Source organism: Protobothrops mucrosquamatus, unplaced genomic scaffold (assembly GCF_001527695.2).
Source record: "Protobothrops mucrosquamatus isolate PMUCROS unplaced genomic scaffold, P.Mucros_1.0 scaffold2223, whole genome shotgun sequence".
NCBI lineage: Eukaryota > Metazoa > Chordata > Lepidosauria > Squamata > Viperidae > Protobothrops > Protobothrops mucrosquamatus.
In genome coordinates, this window is record NW_015388313.1 from 106,694 (window position 1) to 133,217 (window position 26,524).

The 26,524-nt window shown below is 37.7% G+C and overlaps 2 protein-coding genes across 2 annotated transcripts; both read right to left on the bottom strand.

The window, feature by feature from the left end:
* Window positions 1–8,475: 8,475 nt before the first annotated feature.
* ADHFE1 (alcohol dehydrogenase iron containing 1) lies at window positions 8,476–21,958 on the bottom strand. Its single transcript, XM_015824407.2, has 14 exons — window positions 21,915–21,958; window positions 20,351–20,388; window positions 17,089–17,132; window positions 16,914–16,967; window positions 15,402–15,556; window positions 15,030–15,226; window positions 14,385–14,462; window positions 14,066–14,171; window positions 13,070–13,222; window positions 12,118–12,216; window positions 11,728–11,806; window positions 11,493–11,589; window positions 10,128–10,285; window positions 8,476–8,858 (listed from the first exon to the last, which is right to left on the bottom strand). Exons 2-14 carry the CDS (start codon window positions 20,382–20,384, stop codon window positions 8,775–8,777), a joined length of 1,338 nt encoding a protein of 445 aa, XP_015679893.2. The 5' UTR covers window positions 20,385–20,388; window positions 21,915–21,958; the 3' UTR covers window positions 8,476–8,774.
* A 2,531-nt stretch (window positions 21,959–24,489) lies between these two features.
* On the bottom strand, window positions 24,490–26,290 carry RRS1 (ribosome biogenesis regulator 1 homolog). Its single transcript, XM_015824408.1, has one exon. The coding sequence runs from the start codon at window positions 26,288–26,290 to the stop codon at window positions 25,208–25,210; it is 1,083 nt and encodes a 360-aa protein (XP_015679894.1). The 3' UTR covers window positions 24,490–25,207.
* Between the last annotated feature and the right edge of the window lie 234 nt (window positions 26,291–26,524).

Consider the following 26,524-nt stretch of genomic DNA (forward strand, 5'->3'; position numbering starts at 1 on the left):
TTTAAGAGTCATTGAGGTTATACAGGCATCCCGTCGCCCATCCACGAATCGCATCTATGAGGCAACGTGGAAAAACTTTTGTGCTTGGTGCGACAAACATAAGTTGGCTCTCTCACGACTCAATATTCCTATTATTTTGGAATATCTGTCGGACGGCTTGGACAAAGGTTTGGCCCCTAATACCTTGCGTAGGCAACTAGCTGCGCTCTCTACTGTTCTCGCCTGGGAGCACGGAGGGTCGTTAGCTCACCACACACTGCTACGTTTTTTTCTTAAGGGGGCAGCTAACATCAGGCCACCGAACCATTAGCGACGAGCGATATGAGTCACCTGTCTCATAAGGTAGCCTTTTTAGTGGCCATCACGTCGGCTCGACGTATATCAGAGCTGGCGGCTCTGTCGGTCCGTAAGGATTTGTGCATTTTCCACCCGGACCGTGTGGTACTCCGTCTGGACCCTACCTTTGTCCCAAAGGTGAATTCCCTCTTTCACAGGAGCCAAGAGGTTATTCTACCTGACTTTTGCCCTAAACCATCGCGTACCCTGGAACGGCAATGGCATTGTTTAGATGTCCGCGGGGCGCTCCGTTACTATATTGCACGGACAGCGGATTTCCGCACATCAGAAGCTCTGTTTGTCTCCTTTCACCCCTCTTCCAAGGGTAGGAAGGTTTCCTCTTCCACGATTGGCAGGTGGATTAGGGCGTGCATCACCGAGGCATATCGAGCGGAGTCATTGCCAGTTCCACGAGGGGTCACAGCGCTTCCACATCTGCGGCTTGGAACACTCAAGCGACCATTGAGGAGGTTTGTAGAGCGACCACATGGTCCACTCCGTCTCCTTTTATTCGGCACTACAAGGTCGATAAATTTGTCTCGGCGGGGGTCTCATTTGGTAGGAGGGTCCTCCAGCAAGTAGTATGCCAAAGTGTCACACCGGACCGGTCTGCTTCCCACCCTCAGGGACAGTAGGCTTTGGTATGTCCCACGGGTGGATCCTCCATCTCCAGTGCTGGAGAAGGGGCGTTGTCTTACCTGAACGCCTTTTCTCAGCACGGAGATGGAGGATCCACCTCCCTCCCTCTTTATAGGATGTTATTCAGCCTTTTAGGTATTTAGTTTATGAGCCAGTACATCATCGATCAGTCAAGGTCTACGCTCGCGTCAAGACTGGGCATAGGTCCAGGGACAGGGCGTGACAACTTTGGCTGACTTGATCTGATTGGGCAGGAATACAGTCTCAACCCACGGGTGGATCCTCCATCTCCGTGCTGAGAAAAGGCGTTCAGGTAAGACAACGCCCCTTTTATTATTTCCCACAAAAGCCCCCTCACCCCCACCATGGAGTAAGATGGTTCTACAAATTCCTGTAAGTTAATAATTGGGAGGTGATTGTTCCTTAATATGTAGAAAAAAGTAAAAGATTGCCTTCCTACATGATACCATTGCTTTCCTCTGAGGAGCTCAATATGGGATTCAAGTTGGTCTGATGGAGAATAATCAGTGTGCATTGTTCATAAATGGAGATCAGAATCCTAATTACAACTGCACCACACTGTCTTTTAACTATATTTTACATGGAGGGACATATTTGGCATTTGTAATAAGATGATTTAGAAAACAGACTGATTCCAAAATAATAGCTGTGGTGCAGCTATTATTTTTGAAATAATATATATTACATTCAGTAAGATGCAGTACTTTGTGTCTTAATGAATTTTGAAAATGTTTGTAGCAAGCTATATGGATAGAAGACAGAATATTTCATTGAATCTTTAGGCCCTTATACCTATTGATAACCATGTCACAGGACTATTTGGAATGATAACCATTATGCTGAAGTTAACACAGATTAACTCAAAATTTCCAGTCCCCCAGTGTCTCATCTATGTCTGATTCATAACAGAAAATCTCTACAATTGAGTAGGCTTTACTTATAAATAACAGTCAACAGACATTTCTAAGTGAATGCAGTGCATTCAGTTGTGGGAGAGTAGAACTCCACAAAGCTTGCCACAACAGAATAGATTGACTCAACATCTTTGAGGAGTCCTCTTTGGCAAATGGCCAGGCATCTTTTGTTCTAGACACCAGATGGCATGTCATTATAAGTGCAACAAGCAGGTCATCTGGCACGCTTTCTGGGATTATTGCTACTGCATAATTGTTGGCCTGAAAAAAAAATCTTTTGTATTTTTAGGGGAGGGAATCGCTTATGCAGTGATTGAGTTTCACCAGATGCCATTTCACCAGAAGCCTTGAAAAGCTTCTGAGTATATGCATTATACAAAGTTGAACTAAAAAAAGAATTGGAAAGATCTTGATAGCTTTGCTGCTTTCCAAATAATTATTTTTAGAAAACATTTTCCCTTATAAATTTTCATACTAATCCAGAAAGAGTGATTTTTGCATACTAGGAAGGGTTTTAGATCAGCCTTCCTGAACCTCACACCCCTAATTGGTTTGGCCTGCAATATCCAGAGGTCTCAACCAATGTGTTGAAGAAAACAGTATAGGTGGTCCTCAACTTAGGACCAAACCTGAACCCAAAATTTTGTTGCTAAGCAAGAAAGTTGTTAAATGAGCGTTGACCCATTTTACGATCTTTCTTGACACAGTTAAGTGAATTACTGCAGTTGTTAGTAATATGATTGTTAGTGAATCAGCTTCACTTAAAGGTTATCACTTGACCCTGGGATACTACAAATGTCATAAATATGAACCAGTAGCCAAGCGTCCAGATTTTGATGTGGCTGATCAACAGTTAAGTATGAAAAATGGTCATAAGTCAATTTTTCCAATGCCATTGTAACTTCAAACTGTGACTAAATGAATGACTGTATTTGCCTGTTGTTTGTTTGCTTTAGTTAATGTATAAGATCACCCAATTCACAGCAACTATGTCATGTGCACAAATTAAAAACAAAATGTTACATGAATAAATAAAATACAATATGGGGAGAGGGAAACAAACACACCACAAATATATGAGCCATCCTGTTCATTCAGAATGTGGAGAAAAAGCCAGGTTTTCAAGGCTTATTGAAAAGATAACAGTTGGAGATGTTTGAACCTTGGGGTGAGAATGGGAGAAGAGATAGGTGGGATGACAAAAGCACAGAGTATAGCTTAAATCAGTGGTGGCGAACCTATGGCACGGGTGCCAGAGGCGGCACTCAGAGCCCTCTCTGTGGGCACGCGTGCCGTCGCCCCAGTCGTAGGCCTTCAGCTGGGTTTTATAAAACCTTTTCGCTTTAGGCCTCCGCCGCCGTGTGCAAAAAAAAAAGGTTCAATCAGTCAATTTCAACTTCTCGCGGCAAAAAAAAAAGATCTTGCAAAGTTGGAATTGATTGATTGAACTTTTTAGTCCCACCTAGTCTGCTGTTACCACCGCAGCCACGCCCACCCAATGGGCCACACCCACCCAATGGGCCACACCCACCCGGCACCCGACGATGCATAAGTGGGTTTTGGGTTGCAGTTTGGGCACTCGGTCTCTAAAAGGTTCGCCATCACTGGCTTAAATCTTTTAAGAATGAGGTCATGAAAACTATAGCTCAGAATGATGTGCAGCTTGCAATGAATGCCCAAAATAACAAATGGTGTTATTTGAATATGTGCAGAACAAGAGGAAAGCCAAACAATTGGTAAGTGTAATGGTTGGTGAAGATGATGAGATGGCGATGAACAATAGGCTGGACTGCTTACAATAAGTCCTATTTTGCATTTGTCTTTGCCAAAGGTAAAAAATATGGTCCCAAATTGTTGAAGTCATACTGGGCTGAGGGTGGGGTGCAGAAGAGAAATGCAGGTCAAAATTAATTGTTGAGAGAACACCTAGCTTTTTTGAAAGAAAGGGGGTGGAAACTGGGTAGAAATTTCCAGAACTATTAGGTCTAGTGATGGCTTATTGAGGAGAGGGGCACCACCATCAATGCAGGCAGAACCATCTTCCAAACATGAATTCATTATTTCATGGATGTATCCAGATGTCATATCTTGGCAGGCCTTATATAAACAGGAGGGACATGGATGAACAGGACAGATGGCCAATTAACAAGTCCCAAGTAGCCATTCATTTCCTCAGGTGTTACAAAATGAAACATTTCCCAGGTAACAAAATAAGATCATGCCTTACTCAACTAGATTTGTCAAATCAGAGTCCACATTCAAATGGATGTAAGTGACTAGTTGTCAGATTCCTGGAAGTATTATAGTGGCCATGAAGATATTCTTGTGAGCTATTTTCCCCACAGCAATTAATGGGTCACCTCAAAAAGGGTCAGCAAATGCAATAACTGGAAAAATAGATGTGTTAAATCTTCCAATAACATTTACAGATCTAATGAACAATATCTGCTGAGCTGAATAACTTAAGAGCATTGAGATGCAAAAATTCTACTTAGTTAATGGTAGGAAAGTATATTTATACCAAAAAAGAAGAGTTTAGTATGATAGTTAGGGATAATATTTTCCCTAACTAGAAAATAAAAAAAAAACTTAAATTGAACAAATATACATAGCACATATCTGTGCACCCTCATAAATACAGTGTTGCACTATTTATAGAGTATTCAGACCTTACATTGAAAGTTCACTGCACAATATAGCCTCAACAGCTCAGTGCAGAGAATAGTTTTTAAGTCATCTCTTTTGTCATAACAAGAATGAAAGAAGATACCACCTGGGTTGGACTTTTAAAGGAAGAACTTGTGACAAGCAGCCTTGGACTTCAGAGAATTCTTTCTCTTTGCTACAAAGCATTCAAATCTGCAGTATTCTGAGTTTTTCTAGTGTTTCCTCCAATTTTTATTTAAATTGAGAAGATTTCACTTTTTAAAAGAGGCACATAATGCAAATATACTTAATAAAGTTATATTTAATGCAAATATGATACATGTGTTACATTTTCATCGAATAGAATAGAAGAGAACAGAATAGAATAGAATCAAGTAACAGGTCATAGATCATAATCATAGTTACAATCATTAATCATAAGTTAAAAACAACAATTGAAAAATCATAACAAACCAATAGGAGAAGATAATAGGAAAGATGAGAAATGAGACTGCTGTGGGAATTAAGTGTTCAGCAAAGTGATAGTATAAAATACTGTATAAAATACTGTAGTGCAGAGTATATTGGGAATGTCCAGCATTTATTTGCCTTTTTGGAGAAGCAACTTTATAATAAAGGATTACTTACATTTTTTTATAGTCAGGATTGAGGCCAATTGCATTGTCATACTAGTGGATTATCTTTGTCAAGACTTACACAGATGGAGGTAGTGTTTTCCCCTTAATCCTTTTGGATCTTTTAATGTCATGTGACATCATCAATTTGGTTATCCTTATTAATCACATGCAAGAATTGGGGACTGGGGCACTATGTTGCAGTGGTTCCATTCCTTTCCTACTGAACAATTTCAGTTGTAAAGGAGGATAGATCTACCAGGTGGCCACTCAATTCTCTTATTTAGCGTCCGTGTGAAACTGCTCTGAAGAGTCAACTATTGGTTCAGATGTAGTCCTATCTCTTAATAGTAAATCATGGCCTTGTCACTACACCTCCGCTCTGTGCTGGTTTTGACCTATGGAGTGCTAAATGGCTTAAAACAAGGTATTTTCCAGACTCTTGTCTCCAATCAGAACTGATCCATCCTCATGGGAATTGAGAAAAAGGTTCTTAGTTATCATGTACTTCCATGCTGTCAAGGGAGTTGAAGCCAGGAGATAATATTTCCTCAGTAATGACTTGAGCATTGTGGAATAGTTTCTTTTGTGACAGCAGACTGTCCCCTTCCCCCTGAAGACAAAGAATGAGCTGTTGAAGAGGGCTTTTGATTTTTTTCAGCTTTTGTTCTTGTTACTTAAAAATGTTCCTGTTCCTGATACAAATCGATAAATGCTGTTTATGGCTATTGTGGATGTTTTATTATTTTACATCTGCATTATTGCTTTTATTTTTTTTAATAAAATCAATAAATAAATATTTTAGTTATTGTATTATTGTGATCCCTTTAATTACTAATAGCATGGTTATTTTAGCTGTCAGTGATAGATGATAGATATAAAAACTTTAGGAAGCTTTTCCTTTGATATTCTGTGAATGTACATTGAAAGGATTTTGGAGTTTTAGGTCAGAAGTACTGACATTATAGAATTATAACTTAAGTGCCCTAGAAATGGGAGATCAACATTCTGTGAATTAGCCTAGCCAAAGACTAGAGGTCTTGCTTTTAATACCTGAATAGTTGTGGCTTAAAAAAAAAGAACAAAATATAACATTTGGACTACTTGACTTTCCTTTGAGCAACCTGAAGCTGTCCTATGGCACCAAATCCTATGGCACCAAACTGGAATGAAAAGAAAGTTATTGTTCTAGAGCCTATTGAAATATTTAAAATATTCAGGGAGCAGTTCAATTAGTTTTTGATTTATGATGCCACATGTTCTTTTTTTCATGATGTCATTAACATCAGACTCAGCTGGCTTGTTCATCTGTCCTTGTTGAACACAAACACACTAAACAGATGGGGAATTTCGTGGCCACATATGGAATTGTTAATCCTTCATTGTTCTTGTGTCAAACAATCAAAAGAAATCTATTACCCCAAACTAAAAAAGATGACTTTCTAATCATCAGTGAGGAGAGGAGGGAAGATGATAGTTGTTTTGAGTGCTGAAAAGTAAATCAAAATAATAAAGATCTACTTTGAAGCACATACAAGAATGGAAAGCTACAATGGATTTCATCTGTTTTCCCCAACTGCCATTTTCAAATATTCAGTAAAGAAAATGTTTCATGTAAGGCCTCCACATTCCTTGAAATGAAAGTTAGTTTTTGGACTGTAATTAAGCTATTATACTCCAGAGGGTTTTCTACTGGCAAATTCCAGATTTTATCTTGATAAATGTTTGGTTTAATAAATTTTCTAATTCCCTGCAAATTTAAGAACAAAATACTCTGCTTAAGAATAAAAGCTTTTGCCACAAGAATGACATCACTTTTTCCTCTTTTTTTGTACACTATTTGTTCTTTTTTTGTTGTTGGGGTTGAATGTATGCTTTTGTTTTGTTCCATTTTGTTTTGCATTTTACTTTTTATGATAAAACATGTTGATCATGAGGATGCTCAATTTTGGTTTACCTTCCTGATGGCTTTTCAAGGTCAGATATGGTCAACATTTTGTGAAGTGCTCCCTGCCCAGCCTTGGCCTAATAAGATGAAATCCAGGATCCAGAGGGCTATAGATCCCCATCTGTATTCCATCTGCTAAGAGGGATATTTTAATTGGTTTCTTTATAAAAACTATATCTGCAACAAATACTTTTATCAAAGAGCTGGAATTGGCGACTGCAGCTTTTGGAACATTACCTAGTTCAGGGGTTCCCAACAGGGGTGCTCGCAACCCCTGGGGGGTATGAGACAATATTCCAGGGTGTACAAAAACTTGGGTTTTCAAAATAATAGTGTATACGCATAATTTGTTGCCGTTATTTCAAACTTTTATAAGGGGTGCGAGAATATATTAGAAGTGTTCTAGGGCTGCGGGGTATAGAAAAGGTTTGGAACCACTGACCTAGTTCATGTAAGCTGCACCCATTATCAATTATGCAAAGATTATAGTCAGTTAATTTTAGTTTGATAGTATGCAATATAGTACATGAAGAGACTATATCCTGTTATAGATTATAGATAGGGTGTGTATGTGTATATCTGTAGTAACACATTTCCATAAAAGTGAAGATCACAATATATATGCCAAGTCCCATCAAACAATATAACAGGCATGTTTTTCCCCCAAAGAGCTTTGGTTACTGTGGTTTTGCAAGGTTGGTCAGCCTATTCAGTGAAAAAATCCATAATGCCTAAATATCCACTTCTGAAATCTTGCCAAGAAAACTGCAGGGACTTACCCAGATAGTCTTCAGGAGTAAAGGGACGAAAGAGGAAAAGGGAGAGGAAAAAAAAGAATTGACATATTACCACACATCTTATGTAGTATTTTATTACCCTAGGGTAGAAACTGGATTGGATCTTGGTTGAAAAAAATGGATTGCATCTGGATTTATCCAGACAAAATCCAGACAATCACTAGAGGACATCAAGGAATTAAAGAGTTTCTTCAATCCTCAATCTCTTTGCTCTAATCCACTGGTCGTCTAATGCTTGGAGATCAGATATGGTAGTCTTAATGGAAAAAAGGACTGTCTACAATTTCCTCTTCTGTTGCCTTCTTTTTCAAGCCATAAATATCAGAGGATCTTCAGACTCATTTTTAATATACTACTATAAAACAGTCCTAGTTACACAATCAATAAGGTGCAATATTAAAGAGCCAAGAATTCAAGTCAATTATAAAAACTACAAAGCATCTTTGTTTAAATGGGAATTATGAAGACAAACTGCTATATGCAACAACCAATAATAATAATAAAATAAAATACACAACAGGCTATTTTGAACTTATAAAAGTTTTATTCTTGTATCCCTGCTTGACCCAGTTGGTGTAGAGATAATGAAATGGCAAACTAGAAAATTATTTACTGTATTGTTCTCATTAGATAAAACTATCAATAATTAGTTCCAGTGATCACTAGTGAATATCTCCAATTACAATCATGTGTAAAAATAATCATGAATGTGACAGCTCTTAATAAGTAATAACATTAACATATAACCTCCATATAATATTTTGAGTTGTGATCCAGCCCCTTGAAATGAGAAAACACTGCTTAAAGTTAAAAAAACAAAAAGCAAAACAGAAACAAATTAATATAATTTCATAGATGCTTCAAACAGGGCTGACAGCTCTTCTTCTGTTTGAGGGCGAGGGGATAATTTAGTCACTCTTTCCTATAAGAAGAAAAAGACATTCTGTAAAGACAACTTTACATTCTGTAAAGTTCTAGGCAAAATCAATGGCTAGGTAGAATACACATCACAGATAAGATCTGGCACAATGAAAACTTCATTAGACAATCTGCCTCGGGCAGTAATCCTACTAATATACATTCAGTAATTTTATAATACATGATATTGGTATTTCAGTACTAAGGCTACAATCTTATTTCTTTTATAATAAAGACCTTTTTAATTAAGTGGAGTTTACTTTCGAGTAAATAGAGAAACCAGGATTCTGTGCTGTTAGCAAGCCCATTATGACATCATGGCAGATAATGCAAAAGATGGAGAAAAAAAGACTATTGGAGAGGAGATGATGATTTGGGGCATTGTTTCATTCAATTTCTCATAATGCTTGTTGCTGTTACTAAACATATAAATATATGTATAGAATGCTCTTTTTGAATATTAGATTCTGATGGATGTCTACAGTTCAGCAGTTACATTACTGTTCTTTTTTAGCCATGTGCTGAACAAACAACCACCTACATTGGATCTAAAGAGCTATGTAACAGCTATGAATGTTCATTGGAAATATGGACTGTGTTGTGAATTGTTCTGAGACTCTGGAAAGTTTCAAAAGTAAGTTATGACATAAAATATATGTGACATAGAAAAATATATCAGGTGTCCTAAGGAAAATATCTTACGTGTCTCCTAAGGAAAACTTTGCCTCATACTAACAAAATTTAATGATCAATCTGATTGTCAGAACTGGATGTAATGAACACAGCAAAAATAACAAAAACCTCATACTGAAGCTAATAGGTTTAAGGAATTTGAGGCCCTTCAGATGTTGGTGACTTATAGCACTCAATATCCCAAGATACACTGCTAGTGATCAACAATGATGGCCTATAGATTTCCCATTTGTGACCCTGAAAGAATCAGTAATAGCTTCATGTATTTTTCCTCATAACTTCATTTAACTCATATACATATATATATACACAGTTGTTTGTTATCAAATGTTGCAATAAGACAGCCATTTTCTGAAAATAAGATTATCATTAAATGTCCCTGGATAAGCAAATGTTTACTTTTTTTCTTTTTACTCTCTTATTGAGAGAGAACATCTATGCAAAAAAAAGCCCTATAATAACGTTGTTTATAAACTGCTACTAGAAGAAACAAAAAATATTCCTAGAGCCAGCATGTAAATATGACCAATTAAGATCTGGTGGTTATTTTCAAAGAAACAGATCTTGCAATCTGTTCTACCTGAGGCAGAGTGCCTTTGACTAAAGCAGGAATATCCATTTTTGAATAACCCAGGGCAGCTAAGCCATCATCAACACTGAGATCAAATAAAAATTCCCGGAGAATGTCTGCCAAAATAAGCCCAGCATCCTTCATCTTGGCATTACTGATGTTAGCTCCTAAAATAAAAAAGAAATATCAAGTCTGTAAAGAAATAGTGTTGTAACTTATCATAACATTGAAACCTCATCGACATATATCTCTACACACTAAGTTATTTCTCTAAGAACAATACCAACTTAAAGTTCATGAAATCATTTCTCAATTAAAGTGGTTAAAAATATAGTCTGAGCTAAAGTGGGGAACAAAATGAGAGATCAACTTAGCTGCCGTGAAAAATAGTTTCTTTGCTATTTTTGCATTTAATAAGATCTATTATTTGGAAGCTGCCCAACCTAAGTTAAAATTTCCAGATATTTAGAATTTTCATTCTGAATCAGGTACGCTAGCTGGAGGTAATGGCAGCCAGACAGGTGAGCAGGGATGGCTGCTGAAGTCTTGTTTAGAAGAAGGCCACATTCAGCATTCCATTGTGGTTTTGTTCTGTAACTTTAGAGAATTTAATTCTAACTAATTTAATTTAAATTTAAATCTAACTCCTGTCAACATTCTCAAATTAATATCTTTTCCCCTTGCCTCTTTGACCTATATTCTTTCATGTCTTATTTTTCTTTACCAAGGCAAGCTAAGTCAAGCTCAGTGCTGATACAAAGCAAGATGGAAGCTTGTGTCTCCTGTCCTTTACTCACACTAAACTTTCTGAAAGAGTAGCATACAATTAAATTATAAAGTTCAACGCTATCAGGAAATGTATGGCCAACACGAAGTTGAATTTTAAAAGTGAATTAGACATACCCATAGAGGTTGAGCTATTAACACTGCAATGTAACATGCAACATAGAATTATACAGACAACATATTTTAAAAGCTTGGGGAACATTAAGGAGCACAAGGGAAGTGGGCTATTCTCTTCCTATCTTACTTGTGTTCTTCTGGAATATAGGTACCTGATTTTCTAGGCTGGATGAAATGAGCCATTGATCTGACCCAGCCATCCTCTTCAGGCATTCTTAAGGCATTGCAATCAAAATAAATTGAATGTCTTTACATAACATCAGCATTGATCAGGCTAATTTCTGTTACCAGGAGCAATATTAATGCCCTTCCTTATATCTGTTCCGGTATCCTCCTCAGATTAAATGAGAACAGCATTTTTCATTTCTTAGGTAATTTCCAAAGTCAAATTGCCAGGAAGGGCAAACATTGTCTCCATCTTTTCTGACAGATTTTTTTTTTAAATTATGACTTTTATCAACAGACTCATACCCATGATTTGGGCAGCCTCCAAGTGGCGCTCTGGACACATTGGTGCTGTGAAGGTAAACACTGCTGGAGAGGTGAGGATGACTGAAAGACCATGTGGCTGAAGGAAAGGAAAGCACAGCACATTTTATTTAGGCAACTTATATTACTTATAATATCAACAGAATTCACTGAAAAATGATAGTAATAAATTTATATCATTATAGACAAAGGACTAATGGGTATATTGAATTGTTACCACCAAAGAATGATCCACATTATAATCCTTTGCTTTATAATTCTTCACCAAACCGGAAATTGGATAAGACATGCCATGGCTGGAGAGAACAAAGAACCTTAATTAGTACCAAATTATGGAATAAAGAAATCCTGTAAACAATTTGGACAGATAAAAGTTAATAATAAGGTAATTGTCCAGAAAAAGGTACAGAAAAAATATCTGTGAGTGCCTCACCTCCCAGTCTTCTCAGCCAAAGTTTGTTTTCATTTCAGTTGTGCAAAGGGACTTTTAATAATGGTGATATAATCAAAACCCAAATGAATTTCCCTATGTTGTTTATTTTGAAGCCTTTCGATTTTTTCCCAAGCATTTATGTTAGTGCAAATAAAAATGATGTGCTTAACTTACCAAAGATGTACACCAGCATTTCCAAACCCCATGCCAGCGAAAGCACTTGCCAGATGCATGTTAAATCTTGCTTCTTTATCTTCTGGATTCTTTATGGCTCTGCCCATAATAACAATATTTTATTCAAGGAAGCAGATATATTCATATGTAGAAGAGTTCTTGTAGTATTAACAAGTTATTCCTCTTCATTTTTTCATAGATAATAAACTCCATCACTAGCTTTGCTATATAGAAATGAGGATAAGTGATGGTTGTAGCATTGTTAGGTACCATAGCTTCTGATGGGAAATGCTCTGCAAGTAGGAATGGACAGCAACAGACTATCCAAACAACTTATTTGATCTATAGAAATAGCTTCCTGGGCACTCATTTTATCAGAAAATGGATAAAAGATCCAGTGAACTGAGGGTGCTTCTTCATCTACCTACATATATTGATAGAACGTTTTGTGGAATCCTTGATGAGTGGAAAGGAAGGTTATTTACATTCCTTGTTCCCTGAAGAAAGGATGTTACAACTATCACTATCAATATTCAAAATGTACATGTTGGAGAAGAAACTCAAACTATCTTGATCAAGAGTGTGATGCATTGCATTTGTTCTGAGTTAGTATCATGAACGTTTTGTGTTCTTGCTTAGTAAGGAGGACTGTGAGTATCCAACTTTTGTGATATGTCAGATTTGCTTAGTTAGGCTTTGTAACAGCCAGTCTTTCAGTAATTTGATGCACTGCACAATCCTCAAAAATCTGGCTGGGAACAATGGGATTTGTAATCTAACATATCCAGACAGCACCATATTACTGCAAACTGTTTTATTTGTTCTTTATAAACTTATTTCAGGAAGTAGCCTGCTTATTATTAATTCTCTTTGTCATTATTTACTACTGGTGAAGAATATTATAGGACTTAAGAATCCATACAAGGATAAAAGGTCATTCGAAGATCTGTACCTCTTTAAGTATTTAGAAACAATCCGTAATGCATGCACAGCCCAGACATCACTGATGGGGTTGCTTCCTTGATAAGCTGGCCGGTTCACTGGGTTTGAAGGACAAGGGCTGCGCTGGTTGTAGGGAAGAGCAGTGTAGGATTCAAGAGCATGGCTGGCAGGTTGAATGGGGAAGTGGGGAGAAATACATAATACACTTGAATGTATGTATTGTCTTCTATAAGGATTTGCAAATCAATATTATTGGGAAAGCAGAGGATCAGTGACTGTTCCTGACCTTTTTCAAATGGTAAAATGGTAACCTATCTTCATACTTAGACTTAGTGCAACTTTTCCCCAAATACCACAGAAGTCATACATCGTACTGAGCTACCAATAAACCACATAGAGGATTTGGTTAGGAGAGAATGGATGTTTTCCTAATGCTTCTTTTATGACTCTTCAGGACAAAAATATTCCCTCATAACTCATTAAGGTCAATTTAAACAAAAGACATTGAAGTACAGTATAATTCAATAAAAGATAACTAGGTCTTGTTCTGATGGGGTCAAACAGACTACTTATTCCACCTTTTTGTCCTCAGAGAGACTTCTGTCTATATGCATGGAAAAACAGAGAATTAGAGCTGGAACTGTAGTTAATGAGGCAAAAACTAGACCTCATTCCCAATTAAATATGATTATTTTGCTTGTATGTAAGGCAAAAGCAATACACTTCATGATTCCATTTGAGAGCCTCAACACCACAACCTGCTGGATGTACAAACTATACCCAAGGGTCAGCCAACCTGTTTCACTGAAACTCTGTTTTGCTTCTCTTCTAAAATGCTTCCCATGCTTTCCCCCTACCTGAGTTGCCTCTTATCAGACCATTTCCTAGGCTATATATTTTGCTCATGTCTCCCAAGGTCATTCCCACATATAGTTTCATCACAATATGGTCCTAAATTGTGAAGTTATGTAATATATAATTAAAAGGTTGTATAAAATATACTTACCAAAGCACATCAAACCCACTATTAGCTGCCACCCGCTCTGGCATATGGAGAGTGTGTAATGGGTCAATAATACCCAAAGAAGGCTTAATGGATCTAGATGCAATGCCTAAATATAGAAATATATATATGTATACCTAGAAATGAGAGCTTTCTAAATAGACTTTGCAATAATGGTTAAAATGATTTAGACTATGCAAAGTATTTGACACTTTCAAGTAATTAAGAATATTACTGAGATTTAAATAAAATTTCAGAATTTTTTTAAAGAAAGCCAAGAGGTATTATAAAATAAAAATATATGCATATGTACAACCCTTACCAGTTTTTACTTTCAGTTCTTTGAAATCAAAAATAGCAACTCCAGTGGTTTCACTTCCAGTTCCAGCTGTTGTAGGAACTTTGAAAAAGAGCAAATTAAATTTAATAGTTCATTCAGCTGCACATCATTACACACACAATAACGTACATCAGAGGTGGGGAGTGTGCTTCCCTCAGGTACTTTTGGTTTATGACTATATTACCCCAAAAGCTGTAGCAGCTACATCTAGAATTCAATAGCACATATATGATTAAAAGTTATTTACTCATCAGTAAAACCAACCAATTCATGGTGAATTATCAAACAGCCTATAAAAGGTTGTCAGTTGTTATATTATATCCCAGCATCTGCCTTAGGAGCAATATAATACCATTATGTAGAATCATTATGGGGAAAAAAAGTGAAAACTAGGGGAGAGTGAGAGTAAACCCTAGAGCAGAGTAGCCTATTATAATGAAAAGTATCTGTTATCCTTAGAAAGGTTCTCTAGCTATGTGAGTATTTCCTTGGTGTGATTTCCCCAAATAACTCAGAGAATCAGATCCAGTTTACAAAACCAATTCAAGTAATGATATGAGAACTTAAACCTATCACACAAGCTCTATTGTTTTACAATCAACCCCCCAATCCAGAGGTTTTCCTTACCTGCTATCAGAGGTTTGAGGTGGACTGTAACAGGCTTGCTTTTTCCAATAGGAGCATTGACGTAATCTAAGAAATCTGATTTTGGACTTGATGCATAGAGATTAGCAGCTTTACAAGTATCTATGACTGAACCCCCGCCTACGGCAACATAGGAATCAAACTCCCCCCTTTTGGCAAACTCAATGGCATCTAGGAAACTTGAAATGAAAAAACATATTTTACACTTATTCAACTCACAATTTATAAAGTATCATAATGTGTTTAACCCCTCCCCCCTAGGCTAGGAGTCATAGTAATATCTAGAGTGCACAGCTTCTCCATCTCTGCCTAATTATTCCTGTAGGCTGCACAAACATAGGAAAGAATAAATACCTTTGGTCTGTGGGCTCCACTCTTACATTATCATAGATTTGGAAGCTTATACCATTGACTGTCAGAGAATCCAACACTGCTCTCATGGGAGGAAGCTGACAAAGATTCTTATCTGTCATTACACAAACTTTTTTGGCACCCCAATTCTGCAAATCCTATAGTAAATGAAAATGTAGTTAAAACAAATACAGTGAAGGGGGGGAGAGACAAATCTGAAAATGGCCTTTCATCATAAAATGCTAAATATACAAATTGGTAGTTGGCTGCTCATTGTAGGACTCTCAAATTATCTCTCACTAACTTTGATCTTTATATGGATTTCTAAAATGAGAAGATTAATTAACAGATTAATATAGTCTTAAAATATATCTATTGTATCGTCTTTTCCAATTGGATGCCTTCCAGTTTTGCTGGGATTACAACCTCAGAAATTTCCTATATTGGTTGGGAATTCTTGGGAATATAGTCCCAATGCATCTTGGAGGGCACCAGTTGAGGAAGCTGTGTTACTGAAAAATCTAGTCTTTATCAGCTGGGTTGAGAAACTGGATCTAAATCAAAATAGTTCAAAATTGAAAACTATTGCTTAGATTACAAATACTTAATTTTCACCATTCCCCCCCCCCTTTTCAACTTTATTTCCTCATAATATTTAGTATCTATTGAGTACTGTGTTTTCCCCAAAATAAGACCAGGTCTTATTTTTTTTTTTTGCCTCCAAAAGAGGTACTGGGTCTTATTTTTGGGAGCTCCAGCAGGTCCACTTCTTCTTTCCGGAAAGTCTATGCAGTTGAGTACCGAGCTATGGATTCAATCCATAGCTTGGTCCTTGGCTGCAGGGGTCTTGCAGAACTGAGCTATGGATTTAAATCCATAACTCGGTTTTGGCTGCACACGCCTTCTGGAAAGGTCTGTGACTTTGAAAGTAGGCCCGGCTACAGAAGAAGCCTCAGAAGAAGTGAACTGGTGAAGAGGTGCAAGGTAAGTGGGTGCGGGATGCGCGGGGCAGAACCACACCCCTACCTCTGCCCTAGCTTGATTTTTAAGTGTGTGTCTCGCCCCAAAACTAGGGCTTTTTAGGGTAGGGCTTATATTAGGCCCACTCCCAAAAATCAAGCTAGGGGTAGCCCTTACTTTTGAGGAACCACGATACTTATAGTAGTTTTACAGCTTATGGACAGTTTTCTTTTGTCCATACATTTAGTTATTTTAGCTATGCAATGCAGGATTAGTACTCAGAAAACTGAGATCACCCTTAGTATAGAAACTGATTTATCTGAATATAATAATTAATTCCTTGACTACAATGTTGCAAAAACCCAAAGGAACTTTTTCCAGAGTATCTCCATATGTATTCGATTTCAAATCTTGCAATCCTTAGCTGACCTAGCCAAAAAGATATTTTAGAGTTCTGTTTTATGTGATATAGATATAATGCATGTGAAATTCTTCCTCCTTTTCTAAAAAGAATTAAGTAACCGCTTTCTTGAAATATTAGAGACTATACTATACCATTCCCACTTCTTTAGTAACTCCCTCTCCATATCGGATATTGGAAACAGCCATCTGGAAAAGTCAAGAAAAATATATTTCAGTAAAAATAGTTTATGAAAGTATACACACAAAAGTTACTTTTTAAAATGGAAGTGTTCCTTTCAACAAGTAGCAGTTTGTTTACTGTCTTTACCTCAAAGGCATAGTCTGTTTTCCCCAAAGCAATGTCTTTAGTACCTGGAATGAAAACAATGGAGTTAGCTTGCTGTTTAGTTTATGGAAAATCACAGAAAATCTACTGGAATAGGTATTGCATTTGGGGTTCTATAATGTTTTAAGAATTTCACCTGAGATGGAGGCAAATCTATAAAATACCATCCCTGTCATGGAAACTGAAAAGACATATAACAGCCATCATAAAGGCATTTCCACCATTGGCATGATGACTCTCTACTACCTTTTTCAATTTATTTTCTGATATTCTAATACTCCAAGGGATTCAACTTTTTAGGTACTATTTTTAATTTTAATAACACCTCTGGGCCTAAGACTGACACTTTGTAGTCTGCCATCTTCCCATTTAATTTAATTTAATTTTAAAAGAATATTCACAAAGATCAGCTAAGTCAGGGAACCTGGAAGGCACAAAAGAAGTGTGAGCAGGCACATTAATGTCCATGGTATTAGCTTAGCTTGGCCATTCTAAATGTGTATTGGGGGGCACTAATAGAACATCATACACAAATCCCCCTGCCTCTAAACTATATGTCAATATTAAGCAGGCTTAATATTGGCTTAACACTCTACTGGAGTATACTATGTTTCCAATAATGGATTAGTTTTTCTCTCCTCTTCCATATTTGCACTTCCAAATATGTCATTATTTCTGGATCTAGCTATATTTAGAGTAGACCCATTGATAGAAATAGTACTCACCTTTATACTAACCACCTTTATAATAATTTTGCTTTCTAGCTAAGTCTAGAGCCAATCTGGCCTATTTTTTTCCAGAATGCAGCACACAAAGTAAGAAATCCACCCATCCATCCACCATCTCCTATACAAAAAGTGAGACATTGGTTCCCTTGCCCAGTCAAACCATTTCTATCTGGAAACTGCATTCAATATTTAGTTTCTGAATTTATGGCCAAGCAGTTGAGCCATGATAATAAGCCTATTAATAAGCCTTGGGGTACAGTGAAGGGATGACCCCAATAATTAATATAGAAACATTTCTGTTTTCTCTATCTGCACTTATGCCTGTTGTCTTTGGGTTGCTTGTTATGCTCTTTCTCATCAGTTCTGCTCACGGTTGGCTTACTCTAATGTCTGAGTCTGCAATAGTTTCTATGATTAATTTGACATCCCAACAACATGTCCAAGCCACTTCCACTATTTTCTTTGTATGATACAATAGAAATCCTGCTATTATATTATCTGGTAGAGCTAAGCTTTTGTTAAAGACTTTATTGGTCTTGAAAAATTATATATATTGTTCTCTTTGGAACATGTGTATTTTTGAAACATAAAATGTTTCTGAAGAGGAGTTGCAATAAAGCACTCTTTTATCATCTCATTTATTACTCTGGTTTAATATTTATTTTTTGAAATTTGTATAGAATGCCTTTTCATTAAATTATGCAAAGTGGCAGGAAGAGCAAAAGCAAAATAATATACCCATACTCTCTCAGCCCAGCCCACCTCACAGGGTTGTTGTGTGGAAAATAGGAGGAGGAAGGTATATGAAGCATGTTCATCACCTTGTTATTTATAAATAATAATAAAGGCAGGAAATAATCAAATAAATAAAAACAAAATAAATAAACAGCAAGTTTTGCTTTGTAAATGACCAGCTTCAACTACTCATATTGTTTGAACTGATTGTTTTAATTGTAACCTGCTTCGTTTTAAGTGGAAGCTGTATAGAAATTTCGCAATTAAACAAATTATTTAATTCAACAATACATGAATCAAACAAGAATTATTGTAATATATATGTGTTGCTCTTCCCTCTAGGCAGCTTATATGTGGATCTGAATGATCTCATTTATATACTGATTGATCCCACATTTTCTAACATCCACCACTGCCATAGGATTGGGTGCTCCTCAACTATTCACCGATTCAAAGATGAACATGGTAAGAACACAGCCAAATTGCTACCCTCCCTCTCCCCCACAAATGTAATAAGTGAGTCTATATTTTTTCTCAGGATGTCCAGAGTTTATTTTCCTAGAATCATAGAGTTGATGAATTAGCAATTCAGCTGCAATCAAAGGATAAAATTAAGCCTGCCTTCCCTCATACTTCTAACCTGCCCAAGAAGCAAAATGTTCTAGATGGATTACAGAGTTAAACCATTAGAGATGACTCTTAACAAAACTTTAGAATGTGGAACTTTGCAATGGAGTAATTGGGTTGGGGTTTTTTTTTTTTGCTTTGTTCTGTAACTCTGATTTTTTTCTTTAATTCCCTATTCTAGTCAGCAATTTCTTCTGATATTTAAGCTAAGCTGATAGTGAAAAATACAGGTAATCCTTGGTTAATGACTGTCCTACTTATGTAGTAACTGTTTAAAATTATGATGATACTGAAAAAGTAACTTTATGACTGGTGCTCAAACTTGTTACCATTGCAGTATCCCCACTGTTACATGATTGCAATTCAGGTGCTTTGCAACTGGCACACATTTATGACAATCACAGTGTCCCCTGCCCCCGGTCAGGTGATCAGCATTTGTGAGCTTCACAGCTGACTTTCAACAAGCAAAGTCAGTGGAGAAGCTGGCAGTAAGACCACAAGTCATAGTAACATGATATTTCACTTAACAGCTGTGGTTGATTCACTATTGTAAGTCCGGCACAATAACATGTTTCACTTAACAACATCACTTAGGGATTGAATTGTCAGTCCCAATTGTGGTCATTAAATGAAGACTACCTGTATAATTATTATGCATAACGTTATTATGTATAAAAACATAGTATTTTAATATATAATTAAAAAATAACAGCATTTGAGGAAACAGTACATCCTACATATATTTCATTGTATGAATGTCCAATCAGGAGGGTTTGTTTCTTCAGTTTTGACTCAAAGAAGCATATATTCTAAGATTTCAACCTGCACCTCCTCTAAACTCTTAGACACTGTGCAATTCATCTAGGTAACTGACCATGTGGAACGAAAAGCACTTTCTCCCAATAAGGCCAGGCCTTCCTGGACAAGCATTATCCCCAAATGTAAAGGTTCTAATACAGCACCAGACACAGCATGACAATTTGCTGACAATGTGCTGTCAATCAATCCTTAGATTTTAACTCTTGAAAAATATACTGACCTGGTTTACTTGGTAAAATAATTACTGTACATAATAGTCATTTAATATTTGTAGACCTTGGAACAGGGAATAATTAATGTACTGACACAGATACACACACAAAACAACAGTTCACCTTGACTGTAAGTGTGAGAATGAGCTGGACACATGCATCTATTGAAAAGAAAAAAGGAAAATGATTACTGTAACGAAGTATTGAAAGGAAATATCAACTTTGTATATAGAAATAATTGATAGCTTTAATTCACAAGCACATCCTGCCACCTAGTGGCAATTACTTTTTATTGAAATGTCAATGATTGTATAATATCACAATCTAATCTGAATGTAAATTTAAACAGGGCTTAAAGTGAGGTAATTTAAATTCATTTGCAATGTAAGATTTTATCCCCAGTTATTTATTACATCTATTAATGGCAGTTTATCTTTGCTATATTTTACCTTTTATTTTCTAAATTAGTCATAGGATTAACAGGTTATTAAGACTTTAAAGAACCTTTCTGAGCACACCATTCTAAGGCTAAGAGTAGCCTAGCCCTCCTAACCATGTTTGTAGAACAGTTTCATTGGCTCCTACGGATCTTATTTACAAGGTGGTGCATATAATTTAAAGCTACTTATTCAATTACTGAATTCTTACGTGTTTATTATTTTGCATAGGCTTGTTGCTCCTGGACCTGTGCACTACCTAGAATCTTTTAAAACTGAGGCAATGTAAACATTTTATACAACAAACATTAATTCATAGTCAATTACTTTGTATCAACCTAAAAAAAACAGGATTCAATAAATATGACTGTCTCTCATGTCAACACTTTCCACCTTTCTCTAGTCCATTTACACCTGCACATTTTTGAAGTAATATCATTCAGTTATTAAAAATGCATTGCTCTCCTCCAATAGAGATATTTACATGAGTTTTATTTATATTTTTAAAAAGGAAAAATTACATAGGAAAATATCTTGATGCTGAGCAATTACTAATTGGTTTCATTTTTCTTCAGTGAAAAAATGTTAGTATGGCATTTTAATTACTATATTTTATATTTCAATATTGCATCCCCCCCCCCCAAAAAAATATTGCAATTCTATCCAGAGTGCATATGCTGCAGAGGGTAGCTACACATTCAGTACATGAATAATTTTAAATAAGTTTTGTTTCCATTTGTAAATTACAGCTTTTCTATGTGTTGCTGCTCAGTTTCACTATGCACCGAAGTCCATTTCTTTTTTTTTCTTTTCTCTTTTTTTTTGTATTTACTTCAAAGATAATTGTTACATATAAACCAAAGTCCATTTCTGTGCTTGATCAAATAACTTTCTGAAACAGAGACTAGCATTCTGCCTGTCTCTCTCTTAGCAGGACGCTAGATGGAAATGAGTAAATTAAGGTATCAGCTTCCAAAGATAATTATCCCCGAACTTGGCTTTAGGACCTGTAGCATTCTCAAGTCTTTTCTTACAAGGAAGGTTTGCTGCGGTTTTGTTTTTCTTAACGCCGTAAAGAAACGAAGCTTCCAAGCCTGATTCAAAATTTCTTGCAAAGTAAACCAATCTGCTTTTGCCAGACGCTCCCAAACGAAGCTTCCAAGTCTGATTCAAATTTCGTGGAAAGTAAACCACGCTGCTTTTGCCAGACGCTCCCATAAGAAGCAAGAAACTAAGGCACAAACACTCACGCTGCCAGGTGCAGCTGTTTCAGCAAACGAGCCACCTTCTCGCGTCCTCCTCCTGCCATGACTTCTGCAGCAATGCTTGGGATAGCAAGGGACGACGGGAAAGCGAAGTTAGGACAAATTGAGTAAAGAGAAAGGAAGAAATGGCTGTTCCTATGGTGGGCTGAGAAGCGGAATGGGTTTGGGACCGAGGTCCGGAACAGTATAAGCGATGCGTTCATCTTTTTCAGACTGTTGGACGCTAAAACTTTAGACCGAGTTGGTGAATATCTAACCCTTTTCATCTAGCGTTTTCCCACAGGTGCTGGGTCCGCTTTAATATCTTAACTGACACTGAGTGTATTACAGTACCACGACACATATTAAACCACAAACTAGCCAGCCATATGTAAACTATTTTCTTATCTCAGCTGATGGCTTAGCTTATGGTTCATTGTGCTGCGTAACCCCAGCAAAATTGGATTGCATAAACCATGGTTAAGCATTGGTATTATGAATGCTGTTAACAAAATCTTGTGTTCTTTGGAGGTATAGGCTGCTTCTTAGCTCATGCAAAAAAAAAATTGTGCCTATACATAGAAGGGGTTGATTCACATGTGGGGATATTGTAGGGCCAGAAAATTGGACTGCTAATTGTCTAGCCCCTTATTTGGGATTTGTAGTGTTTTTAGCATCTCTACAGTAATAGTAAGCACTTTTGAGTTGAAGTTATTTACTGTACTTAAATATATTGTGCATATACTCTTTGGGTATAAAGGTAGAATATAAATAAAATAATGGACATGAAGGTTAGTTTTATAAACACCAATTTTCTTATATATACAGAAATGAGAAAAGCTATTGGTAACCCTTAATTTTACAGGTATGTTTGCTGTCTTGAGTTACTGTATATAAATTATTTGCAATGTGTGGAAAGCTGACATTTTATAGAATGCCTAGGAAATCTATAGAATGCATAACTTTTTAGGCTCTCGACCTTTTCTTCACCAGACACCTTTTGAATACCTTTTGTGGCCATGGACCATGGCCGCAGACCCCCAAGACTTAACTCAAGATTTAAATCATGACAGTTCTTCAAGCCTTCGCAGATCCCCATGATGACATTGTGGACCCCCAGGTTGAGACCCACTGCTATACACCTTCCCTAGGCATTGTATATAATACCTAGGCATCATGCATATTGGCAAGAACTATTTAGGCAGAGTCATGAAAAGGATTAGGGTTAGGTAATCCTAACCCTTTATTGAAAAGACATATATGAAAATGAAAAAAGAAACGCAAAATAAAGTACAGGACTTTCTTACTGGAAAAAAAAAACAGAGAAAAAGACCAATACTTGTTGCAACAAGGAAGGCTAGAATGGCATTTTAGCAGGAGTATTCTATATTTTGCTGCTTTGGCTTTTGGTATTGCATAGAATGCCTTAGAAAATGTATAAAATATTAAGGCTTTCATATTTTGATGTCCTATTTTTAGCATTCTATAAATTTCCTAGACATTCTATACAATGCCTAATTTCACACATTGACAGTAACATATATAAAAAAGGTGGGATTAAAAAAAATCTAGATTTCTTAAAAAATAGCATACACCATTCTTAATTCTATACAACCAACACTTTTTCATACAATGTATTATTCTAATAAAATTATATCCCACCCTCCAAGGAAAGTTTTATATAAAGTAGCATATTTTTATGTTCACAGAGACAATCTGTCATTTTTTTAAATACTGGTATTTAAATACACAACCAATTTTAGATTCATGTTTAATGAGAAACATAAATCAATATTAATATCAATGAAGTGGTACAACTAGTATTGATCACTTTGTAGATTTAATTTTTTAAAAAAAGAATCCTTAGGCTCTGGTCACCAAAAACCTCAAGATTAATTTGCAAGATGTGGTTTTTAAAACTCATTCAAAGAATATTTTATTTCAAAGTATAAAAGTGGGTATGAATAGTTTAAATATCTGTATTTGTTACCCATGTTTCACTTGAATTCCCACTTGTGCAAGTAGTGCATGAACTGCAGGTGTGCTTGTTGACCACTCACATAAATGGAAATGCACGCACCCATGCTTGCTTGCCACTTGCATGGAACTATCCTCTCTCCTCCCTCCCTCTTCTTCCCTCCCCCCCAGTCTGCAAAACTGCAAAGGTTTGGGAGCTGGGCTAGAGCATTGAATAGAATTTCTTACCACACACACCTATATCTAATTTGTTTTAAAATAAAATTAGCCAAATCTAATGTTAATTGTAGATTATGGTAATATAGAGACGGGCCTTCTGTTGCTGCTTTCTGTGATATACTAGGCCCTATTATACATTTAGTCCATCTTTTAAAAACATATAAAAAATTATGCTCACCTTTCCCAACTATTGACTCCATCTAACATTTGTTTTTAATGGATTTTATATTCCTGTAAATCACTTTAGGATTTTTAACATATAAAGCATATACATGTTTTTAATAAAGTTGGGCTTGTTGGGAAGAAGTTACCATGGTGATGATTAAATTTAAGATTTTATGACTCCCTGTTCTTAAGAGCAGCAGAAAAACAACTTACATAAGAAAACCATAATTGTTTTTTTTTAATATCTTCAATCTTGCTGTAGTGGGCATGTACATATATCCATACACATACCCCGATACGGAATCTACAATTTTTTTGATATCAGGATTCATAGTGTCAAAATGATGAAAATGGTATTTTGATGAGACAAATTTGACATTTTGTATGCGTTGAGATGTTAACGCATATAAAAGTCAGATACCATGAAGTAAACACAATATTCTTATAGAGATTTGCCTTCATCCTGGCTGACAATTGATATACTGTAATTCAGATACATTCAAAAGAAATACAGAAAAATAACACTGCAGCTCATCTCCTGAGAGGTATCCATTTCAATTCTCATTTAAAAGAAACGAGGCATATTAGGACTTTATTATAAACAAAACAAGTCCTTCTACTTCAACTCCTTTAAAGTCTTATTCTTTGAAGTCATTCCAATTCATAGTAAAGGCATTGTCTGAATTGTACATCTAATATCACATTTCTTCAAGTGAATAGACTCATTCAAAGGTAACTTTACATGCTGTTTTTATTGCTAATGTCTTTATACACTCTTTAGTCAAGTCCCACAAAGTTCTTTTGGGGTTAAAGGCCAATGTTAAGTTAGAATAATATTTAACTTAGCAAATCCATACTGTGTTGCAGCCTTATGTAAAATAAACTGCTTCAGACTGCTATTTAGCTGGGATAGCAATGTAACCCCACACAACGAAAGTTTATTTTCTTTTCCTTTTGCTGTTGATGCTTCCAGGTCCCCCCTGATTCCCTCTACGCCCAGCTCCTGCGCTTCTCTTGCTCCTGGCGTTTCCGGACCTCTGCTGCTGTCGTCGACCTCTCTTGCCCCGCTGGTCGCGCCTTTTGCCTTTGCCTCTGGCTGCTTCGGCTTCCTCTTCGCGGAGCTGCTTGTTGACCGCACGGGTCAGGTTCAGGAGCGGCTTCTTGCTACTCAGGCTGCGGGCTAACTCCAGATGCCGCTTCTTCTCCCCTTCAAGGTCTCCCAGCAGCGGCTGGAAGCTACGCTTCTTTCCGCGGGCTGTGTTAGTCTGCGCGACGGCGGGCTCCTTGGGAAGGCGAGGCTGGAAGCGGCCGCGGGAGGCGGTGGAGACGCGGGCGAGAGCGGAGACGCGGCCCATCTCGGCCCGGTCTTGGTGGCCCGTCGGGTGCAGGTCGGCCGCCACCCGGCCCCGGTGAGCGCGCGCCAGGTTCCGCAGGCGATTGAGCTCGTTGCGCGCCACCCGCTCCCGCTTCTCCTGGCGCCGCTTGGCGAACTGGTCCTGCATCGGGTCGGCCGAGTCCGGCACTTCCAAGAGCCAGTCGCGGGAGGGATCTTCGCCAGCTCGGCGGTAACCCCAGCGCCGCCGCCACTCTTTGGCGGCTTCGTCCCAGACCAACGTGCCACGCTTCTTGCGCGTCGGGCGAATGCCTTTGAGGCGTGCGAACTGCTCCCATTTTGTGAGCGGTCGAGGTTTGGGCAGCGGCTTTTCCCTGGGTAAGCGCGTTGTGGGCTCAGGCAGGCGGGCCACCACTGGCCCCGCGCCCCCTTCCACCCGCTCTGACGGCTGCGCCCACAGCTGGCCCACCAGCAACTGAGTGTTATCCCGGGCCAAAGCGCGCAGGAGAGCCTCGCGCTCCGAGGAGACTCGCGCAAGGGCACGCGGAGCCGGATTTTTATCCACCGCCAGTAAGTTACCCACGTCGAACTCCAACTCCAGCTCCTTATGCACCGCCACGCTGCGCTGGGTCTCCGCCTCGCGCTCTTCGGCGCGCGCCAGCAAGTCCTCCACAAGAAAGGTAGCCATGCCCACCAGCACTTCGCACGTGGCGAAAAGGCACTCTCCTTTTCCTTTTCCCACCCCGGCTCCTAGAAAGGGTCAAGCAGACTACTTCCGGAGCGAAGCTACATAAGTTCCGGTTGTGTCTTCCGCGGGGTCGTTGTATTACTACTATTGGAAGCCAGGGCTCCCGACTGACAACAGTTTCATGGAGTATGGGTGTATGGAATCCTGGGGGATATGGTTCTCCGTGGTTAGGGA